The sequence below is a fragment of the Esox lucius genome, chromosome 23, assembly GCF_011004845.1.
Source record: "Esox lucius isolate fEsoLuc1 chromosome 23, fEsoLuc1.pri, whole genome shotgun sequence".
In the NCBI taxonomy this organism is placed as follows: Eukaryota; Metazoa; Chordata; class Actinopteri; order Esociformes; family Esocidae; genus Esox; species Esox lucius.
The window spans coordinates 9,329,509-9,339,739 of record NC_047591.1 but is presented as its reverse complement, the minus strand read 5'-3'; the positions used below and the strand labels follow the sequence as shown (position 1 = coordinate 9,339,739).

The window sequence follows — 10,231 nt, the reverse complement described above, 5'->3', positions numbered from 1 at the left end:
TAATTTTTCTTCACATGGTTGGAGTCGCGAGAATTTATTTTTTTTTAGAAATGGGGTTGTTAGGCAAAAACGTTTGGGAACCCCTGCCTTAACTCTACCAGCAATCCTTCCCTCTCCGTCTCATAGCTTTGGCACAGAAACAACATGCTCCACCCTCTCCAACCCCTCCATGCAGCGATCACACATCCCATGTTAGCCTAACAATGTCATCGGTGGTATTAAGCCTCGTGTGTCCCATTCTCATCCATGTAATGGCAGTTTCCTCCATTCTCTCTCGCCCTGACGACCCTGGAGTAAAAACGCTTCATGGAGGTAAAGCAATTGAGTTGATGTGACTTACTGTCCATTACAGTATGGTGAGTCCTGCTGAATTTAATAAAAACATACATATATTCCTAACATTCATAGGAATACTATGAATGGAAATACTCATTATTTACTTAAAATCCATATCAAAATAATTGTTTTACATGACCACATTCTAGGTGTATATCTCCTAGACAATTTAATTCAGACCATGGCAAATACACCTTTAAAGATTATAAGATTTACAGAATATCAACACAACTAAAAATTCAGTAACATTATTTCCAGGTTAGTGAAATCTAATTGGACAGTCAGCTGATAGGAAAACATCCAGCCTTGTTGATATAAAACTATGCAGTGAGAAATAAAGAGGACCACATTAATAGAGCATTTACACGACAAAATCCTTATTTACACAATGTGGTAGAGTTACACACAGTGTAATACACACAGTGTACTTTACTATGTTAAAATCACAACCCTAAGCTGCCAGATAGTTTACCATGGATTATGTACATATGATTTGAGACACATATTTATTTTGATAGACGTACAGAGGAAAATTGAAAAAACAGAAGGTCACATAAATACATGAACGATTTCTAATAGCAGATCTTGCGTGATATTTTCCTTTCCCAATGCACTCCTGAGTACAAAAAATACTATAATGTTTTTTTATACAGTTGAACCTTTCACCTTGCTCTCAAGTTCTTGAAACAAAGAATCAGGGAGCTTAACAGAGACATGGGTGTGCTTATGGCTAAAAAGAAATACAGATATCATTGACCCCTTTGATAGTAATACATCTAATGTTCTAAGTGCCTGGATATTACTATTTGTACAAGGGTTAAATGAAAATGATTTATTTAGGGATCATTTCCTGATAGTTGTTGATGACCACTGTGACAGTGAACTCTGTAGGGAAATACTGTACATTCTGTAGAGATCATTCTTCCTTCTACCACAAAAAGGCTGGAATATTTGTGCCATGCATTTGCTCCTAGCTTATTGAAGGAACATTGCATTTAGTGTTGTAGGCATAGGCAACCTTATTGCTCTTTTGTAATACATAGTGATGGGTTGATGCTAGACTGGATTTAATGGACAACTGTCTAACCAACCCAGGCCAAATTAGAATGAATGATTTGCACAATAGCCTGAAGACAAGGTTAAGCACAACCCTTCCAAGCCAGTCCAGCTCAGCATAGTCCATTCAAGCTCAGTCCCACAGATTATCTTCTTCACCTTCAGCCTTCTCAGTACATGTCTCTGTAGATCTCCTGCAGCAATGGATGCAAAGACGTGTCCTCCATCTTCTTGATCTCATGGACCAACTGCGCATGCTCTGTGACCAGCTCCCTAAGGTCAGCCAGCTTCTGCAGCAGTTTGGGGAACAGAAAGGTGTCATCCGGGTGGTTCGCCAGTAGATGGAGCCGAAGAGCCAGGACAATGTTTTCCTGGAGCCGCTCTATGTGAGACACATTGACCAGCCCTGGACGGTCTAACGAAAGGGGGAAATAAGACATTACTTGAGCACTGACTCTTCATCTGAATTCACTAGCTAGTTTGGTCTGATCTATATAAAAACGGATGACCGTCTTGTTTTTATTACTAAAGTGTGGTACACAGCTGAGGTTGTCTGTTTCCCATTCAAAATAACTCAGCCAAGTGGTGCGGCGTTTTATCTTGTACCTCCACAGAAAATGATGGTGGCCATGAACAGCGCTAGATCACTGTCGTCCAGTTCTAAGGAGTTAAACCTCATGGCGAACTGGAACTTGGGCTCCATCATATCACTGAAGGGCCGCCGTAGACTCTTGAGGAACTCCCTGGTAATGAAACCTCCTCCACTCGCCACCAGTAGGCCATCTTTGTTCATACAGGAGGCCAGCAGTGTAAAGAGGGCCTCATACACGCCATACTTCAACAGGGTCACCTGCAGGACTCGGGAATAAAGGTTAAAACTATTATTGGTGTTACTGTTGTCTTTGATCGTACAGTTGACCAGACAGCTGAAGAGGGCAGTGTACTGTAAAAGTCACCTGCCATGATCCGTCAACGCCATTTAAAGGAGAATTTTATATTTTACAACACAGTGTATGAGAGTTCTGTACCCTTAGATTAATAGGGGCTGATAGAAACTTGAATCCATGCTTTAGTCATTACTAAGTTCAGATAACATTAGCCCCAAATAGATACAATTGAAATGTTGATGTGTATGCATTATACAATGGGTGGACAGCGGAGATACGTTACTAGCATGTACACAGACCAGAATCCATTCACATTTTTTTCCATCTTATTGGCTCTTGTAGCCTAAAGCCAATATCCAGTCTGTCCGTGTACTTTCTATTTTTCCATATACTTTTTCAGTGGGAACCGTACGTTGGCGGACAGGGCCCTATTCTACTTTTACAGACAAAATGTAGATATCACTTGAACTTTTGTCAGGCTAATGGACATGTTAGCAAATTAGTAGATTCCTAATGTGCTTGTAACCAAAATGTATCTGTTCTTATTTGATCTGTTGATTCTGTTATCAGTTGCCTCAAACTAAGCACCCCTGACCCCTGACCAAAGACTAATTTTAACCAGGTGATAAAAGGTGATAAAACTGCAAAAATGATTCCTAAACCTCAGCCAGCTCAGGAAGCAAACTTTCATCAGGAGAATTGTTGGTCTAGCTGCAGAAGTCTTATCCATGAACAAGAACAGACAATTAACAAGGAATCTTACAAAACACTGCATGAACCACACGTTCTACATATAACATTTCATTAAGTTCTACTAAACTATAACACAGGTCACGCACTTGGTCATTCAGGTCCAGGCCCTGGAAGCCTGGTACAGACTTTGCAAACTCGGTGAGCTCTGTCACAGTCTCCACAGAAAAGCACTGGGAGCATTGGAATAGCCTGGCCTCTGCCTCCCTGTTCTTGAGCTCCTCAGGCCCATACCCTGGTCCCTGTAGACCTCTTCTATCCACCAGCTGGGCCACCACCATCTGCTCAGCCAGCTGGAGAGTATCCATGTCGTGGATGACAAAAGGCTGCCGGAAAGGAACAAAAAAGACTAACCTAGTTGGTATGGAATGCACAAACTGTAGATTGGATCAACAAAATTACAGGGAATTGTATTTTGCTCTACAGATTGTGATTAATATTGATTCAACTGTTAAAGAAAATCAACAATTTCCTAAATATGCAGTTTGTATAAACATGTAAAATATTTCAAAATAGAACATATTTTAATAAGACATGCATGTAGCTCCCTGTGTAAATGCATGTTAGAAATAACGTAGGCAGTGATTACATCTGAGTAATATGTTTTTCTTTATACTAAAATTATTCTGTCAAAAGTTTGTGAATAATGGCTGGCCAGCAATTTTCACATTTTGCCAAACATGTTCATACTTTAGAGACATCGCTACTGAAGCTGCCCATTAAGTAGCGAGAAAATGGCACAGGGATGATATGTTCTCGAAAGGGCGTATGTCTATAAAAACGCCTGTATCTTCTTTAAAAATGTATTATTTACACATTATACTGGGAGTAATTTACATTTATAATAGACTATGTATTTCAAGTGCCTAAACATGAAATGGAACTAATTAATTCCTACTGTTGGCATCAAAGGTATCTAGGAATAGCTATTTGAAAACCATGCCCATAATGAGCCACGTGAAAATAACAGATGGGATCGAATGAAAAAAGACCCTGTAAGCAAGTGAATAAAAAACAGTGATTTAAGTAACTATATTTGACTAACCCAAACAACCCAGCATGTTAGGTTATTTTCAAAACCCAACTGGCAAGGACAAAATAATACAAAAATTCAATGTGTTTTCAGTCCAATATTAACCCAACGCTGGTTAACCAAATAACCCAAATTGGGATGTTTCAACCCAGCATTATTTTGTGTGTCCTCACTGGTGTGCTGGTCTTGCCAGTCAGTATCACTCGAGCTTTAGCTTTGCTCATGTTGAAGTTCTTTATGTAGGCTTCCTGGATCTGTCGGACCATGGTCTTGCAGTCCACCTGTCTGGGGTCTTCTGCCTCCACTCTTTCTTTTGTCTGGCTTTCAGCCTTCAGCTTCAACTTCTCTGACTGAGGTATCCGACCAAACCGGATGGCTGTGTACACATAACAGGAAAGAGAGAGACAGAGAGAGAGAGAGAGAGAGAGAGAGACATACTGTGAAATAACAAAGCCTTGTGAGTGACTATTTAGAAAGGGGGGGGGGGGGTTAAGTTATTTGCTATTGTCAATAAACAAACCAAGTGCTACACTTGACTGTCTGAGTGAGCAGCTTTGACCTCACTGAACCCCTGAACATTGCAGGGTAGTGTATCCTGTGCTATCTCCAAGTCACAAAGCAGTCCCATAAAACCTCACATTCAAAAATGTATAAAGGGAGCTCTGGAGTAAACAACACACTCTAGCTCCCCACTCAGATGAAGTAATGACATTATGATAGCTGTGATATCATTGATGCATCCCAGTGATAGCGAAGAAGGATTTGTCCTTGAGATAACAGGGAAAATGTGTTTTTCAGTTGAACTGTATTCCTTGTTATTGGTAGCATCCCAATACCAATGACACCTTGTCCTCTGTGAGGCATTATTTACACTCTAAAGGTTAACTGATTATTATTTAGGGGTTCTTCAGATTACAACTGTGGTGAAACCTTATAAAATTGTAAAATAATCGTTTTTAAATTTTTAATTTTTAATGTGATTGGTTATCAAGATTAGGATGCTTACTTAGACACAGGTTACCACAACAGGAAAAAAACTTGCGGCAACAGGAAATTGGAATTATGTAATAATGAATGGACATTTTAGGGTGGTTAATTCTTAGGGAAATTAAAATGGTCAGAAATGAAATCGTGGAAATTAAAATGGTCAGATTCCTTTTATAAACCTCAAACTCACTACCCATTTTGTATTTTGCAGGACAGTTCACAGAACGACACATTTAAGATTGTACAGCTTGTAGGACAGACGTATTAATTTCAACGATTGCATCCAAATACCTTGTACATTCAAGGGAATAGCTCTGTGGACTCTGAGAGACTAATTCAGTTATTACCATTGTGGGACATGCCCACAGCAAGACACTTATGGAAGCGACAGTATTGGCACTTGTTTCGGTTCTTCTTTTGTATTTTACAGTGTTGTTCACACTTGTCGTATTCCAACTTGAGTCTGATGGTTCTTCTGAAGAATCCCTGTCAGACAGAAACAGAAAAGGAAGAGCGTCACATTAGTTTAAACAGATGTAGACATGTTCAAGACATAGGAATTGCCCAAATATACTGGGCAGTACACACAAAACATGCTAACAACGACCACACTTCACGTCATGTCTTAACAAATGAAGAGGATATTTAGAAATGAAGGAATGACCACAAGAAACATTTGACTTGTCATATATCATGCAGTTGTAATGTCTTGAAACTAAACGGAAAACAGATGGGAGAGGGAAACAAAGTGTACATACTGCCTGTGGCCATCCGACCCCTTGATATTTCCCAACGGCAAAATGTTTAACCAAAAGCAAATTCCATCACACCCTCATATTTGGACCTCAACACTGTCCTCTGCTGAGGTGAATATCCCACAAGCAACAGGGCACCAGACCAAAAAAACACAGTACAAGGAGATACATTTCTGATCCTCTACTATTTCCCTGCTAGTGCAAGATTGTCACAGAAGGTGAAAGAGAGGGGGGTGGAGATGAACTGAAGGCATTATAGTCCACACGTACACTGTTGGAGGACTGAAGTACAAACATCAGCCTGTATGGAAACCCTCAAAGAAGGGTTTTTCATCATACTAAACATTCACACAATCACAGCTACTGTGTCTGAGATTAAAACAACACTTTTCAACTCTGGACACAGCTAACTCAAATGCATACTGACCACTGCATTCCTAGAAAACCTGATGACTGAAGGCCTTAATGCTCAAATCTCTGTAGTTTTTTGAATAATTTTTTGCAGTACTGATGGATTTCAATCCACCCACACAGCAAATTTGCTAGTGTTAGCTAGTTTGGTGTTTTAGTAAAACCGTTTGAGTGTTGATTCAAGGTATTAAAGGAGAATTTCACAATTTTCAAACTAGATGTAAAATGGTTCCTGATCACCCCCAGTCTATCAGCTAATCAACTGTAACCTAGGCTTTAGTTCTTTAAAAAAACCATTTCAAAATAAAATCCCTAGCTAACTGAAACCATCGCTAGCTCTAAGTAAATGGAAGTAAGGAGGGCTTGTGAGCAGGTTTATTTACAGGACAAATTACCCTTAATAATGGAGCAACATGTAAAATCAAGCCTCCCCTTCCCCGGATCCTTCCCTGGAACTTAGCTGTACTGCAGTCACTCCCTCCCCTTCCCCGGATCCAAATTTGCCACAAAGTTTGATACTTTGTGGTTATAGAATAATGTTGTTGAAAACATACATTTTTCATATACTTTTCTATTTCTCATTAAATGTAGAGGGTACAATTATTCTGTACATTCTCAAATGCATTAATTTAATTTCAGTCAAATTCCAAATGTTGGAAATCCCTATGATCATATTGCAAGATGGCATAATTTCATGTACAGCCTGATGTAGCCAGTAAAACATAAAAAGTGTATGTGATAACATTTTAATGATAAAATACTTGCTTAGGAATGTTGTATTGCCACAAGACTGAAAATGAAAGAGTGCAATCAGGACCAGCTGCGGGCATTCAAGACAAATGCTACAAAACTGCTCAGTGACAATCAGTTAAACTTACTGTCCGGATTATGAATAGTACAAAACACCAGGTACAAATTGGAAAAGTGGTTATTAATCAGCAGTTTCTCTTCTGAATCACTGAATTAGCCATGGCTAAAACATATTAATTTGTTTTTAATCATAAATACAACAGCATAGGAAGAATGGCAGGATAGCCAATAAAGATTGATCCTAAGGGCCCCAACAGTCTGAATATCCCCTGAGGCTGTCAGGAAGGGAGTTCCAGAGGCCTGATGTGTTGGAGGAAAAGGCAAGGCCCCCTATTGTTTGGAGATAAGGTCCTGGTTGCATCAAGCACACAGGCAATATCATCAGGCTTCAGACAATGTTGAGTAAAAAGGGGTTCCTTTTTACTGTTAAAATGACAAAATCATGTTTCTGACCCACAGCAAAATAATTCTAAGAAATGTACTTTAAAAGTTCTTATTTGAATTTTCACCCTATGGTGAAATGTATAGAATTGTGGCAAATGAACATTAAACTATTCATGTTTCTGTCTCTGCTGTCAAGGGGGTGACAGTATGTTTGAGGCAACTAAATATTGCATAGGGACAGCCTTGAATGCACAATCCTTGTGTCTGTAACTATCAAATACAGAAATAGGTAGTAACTCCAAAATTAAGCTAAAGGCAAGGCATCCTGTGAAAAGGCTATACACTAAAGTAAAGACCCTGAAACTGTGATACATTTAAAACACTCAACGTTAATTTATCACCGGAGAGTTTGCTGTGTTCCACGGTTTTAAACGGGAGGTGTTTTTTGCCAGTTAGTACTGCAGGAAACAGATTAGATTCGAATTGGATATGCAGCAAAGTAACCACAAACCGCCATATATCCAGTGCCATTTGAATGTATTCAGACACCTTCAGACACCAATGTATATTTGATCTACACCCATTATCCCATAATGACAAAGCAATTAGAAATGTGTGCAGATGTATTTTAAAATAAAAAAAACTGAAGAAACGGAAGTAAGTTGGGGGGGGGGTGATTTGGTCTGATGGGGCCAAAATCTAACTATTAGGCCTGAATGCCAAGTGCAAAAAACTGGGTTGAAGATTGATTTTTCAGCACGACAATGACCTAAAGCCCACAGAAAAGACAACGAAGGAGTGGCTTCGGTACAGGTCTGTGAATGTCCTCTTGGGAGAACTGAAGATCGCCGTTCACCGACAAAATAATTCAAAAAACGTGATTTCGCTTTGTCATTATGGTGTATTGTGTGTAAATTAACAGCACAAAAAAATATATATATATTATAAATAAGGTTACATATATTACACAACAAAGTGTGGATAAAGTGAAGGTGAACGGCATGCTTTCGGAAGGTACTGTATATATACACAGTATACTACATAACATAATATAAATACAGCATCTCCAAAATAACGAAGGACAGCCTTAGACCAGGTGTCTGGATAATGCCATGGTGTGGTCAGACATGCCAAGAATAACATCTGGTCAGGTGCCTTTGGCACAACGTCTTCTGTCTGACATGGCTGTGATTGGGGCTAGTTGGACGCCAGCCCAGAGTAGACATACGCTAATGACAGCCCTAGGACATTTCTCCAGTCAGAGTAGTCAACGGTAGGTCACTGACTGAACTACAGCCCACAAAGTAAAACCAGACATTGTCCTAACTTTGTGATATGACCAGGAAAAACACAGGGCCATTGTTATACTCTATATCTTAGGCCCAACGACTGGCCATACCAGTAAGGACACTCAATATTAGAGTGCAGATTAAATATTACATGAGGGAAATCCGAGAGTGACATTGGGAAATTCTTGTACTAAGAGGCCTCTCTTGGCTCCTTTGCTTCTGTGGACAGCAATGTCAGAGAGAATAGAACTATGAGAGAAACCCATCATGGGTCCTAGTCCTAAGAAGGATTATGAAAAAACAGAGAGAGGAAAAACTAGAGCAGCCAATTAAAAACCTTTATTCTCCATCCTCCTCCAATCAAATGCATAACTAACTTGAATTGGTGCCTGGGTCAACTACAATTACACGTATTGTAATTGTTACCAATCACAATTTTTCTGTGAATAGAATTCTTTCAGTGGGGACTGTTGAATCCGATGTGACACTTGCTGTTTACTTCACAGCTGTGCCAAGCAGAGCGCATGCAAGCGGACACCGCATGCACGAACACGAGCACACACAACAAACACGCACTACTCCTCACATGACACTCATTCCTGAAAAACTTTCCGTTAGCCTCTTCATTGCTCTCCTAAAACCCCATGCCAGGCCTGTCACTGGGTTTGTTGCACCAGGAATATGTAAATATACTTACAACATATTTCATTACAATATTAAAGGTACATGAAAATATGACTGCGATAAATATAAAATTGTCCAAATTGAAACACTTCACAAATTAGAAATACAAACTTAATGTGTTTCCTGTCAATCTTATGAGTGTTTTATTTTGATTTTTAAATACATTCAGAATTACCTAAAGTGGGATACTTTTTTGTATTTAAAAGGTAAGTAGCATGAGTTTTTTACTCACCAAAGTAACAAGATGTAGAATGGTCAAAGATGTAGAAACATACACAGATGTAGTCACAATCTTGTTCCCTAAAACCCCAAAAGATAGTTATGTTTTGGGTTTTAGAAAAATGCATTAACACATTTTCTGGTGTCTTCGGAAATACCCACAATGCACTATTGTAAACATCTTGGAAAGGACCCACTGAGTACAACAACACAAGCTAGACTGACTTGACTATTGTTAGCCACTAGCCTTTTACTGTGGTATTGTGCTAGTTTCATTCTGTGCCTTTTGCCATCCACAGAATTTTAGAATTTACTATACTTACTTCAGATTGGGAATTTGCCAATTTTAGACAGGTTTGCTAGCTATAACAATAACATATACTGCACTAGGCAAGAATATTAATGATCTATTTTCACAAAATAGTGCAATGCTCTTACAGGAAACCCACCACGCCGCATTCCTATATTAGATATATCCTATAGATGAAGTGTTGCTTCAGCTACATTCAACAAAAATAATGCTGTAAATCACTCATGTTTTTGAGTTTCTTTTTTTTTTTTGGAGTGGAATTCATGTTTTGGAGGGAGGGAAAAATGAGGAAGGGAAACATGTATGAAGTTACACCTACA

General features: G+C 39.1%; 1 protein-coding gene across 3 annotated transcripts in view; it reads right to left on the bottom strand.

Annotated features, from left to right (window-relative positions):
* Positions 1-479: 479 nt before the first annotated feature.
* pparaa (peroxisome proliferator-activated receptor alpha a) overlaps positions 480-10,231 on the bottom strand; it is a 29,446-nt gene continuing 19,694 nt past the window's right edge. For 2 of the 3 annotated variants that reach the window (XM_034290157.1, XM_010887147.4), the window contains exons 4-8: positions 5,397-5,535; positions 4,236-4,438; positions 3,119-3,355; positions 1,999-2,242; positions 1,563-1,807 (exon numbers count right to left, since the gene is read on the bottom strand). In XM_034290157.1, coding sequence (XP_034146048.1) covers positions 1,563-1,807; positions 1,999-2,242; positions 3,119-3,355; positions 4,236-4,438; positions 5,397-5,535 — 1,068 coding nt within the window. Of the gene's footprint in view, positions 1,808-1,998; positions 2,243-3,118; positions 3,356-4,235; positions 4,439-5,396; positions 5,536-10,231 lie in introns of all 3 variants that reach the window. The other variant, XM_034290158.1, reaches the window with a different exon arrangement.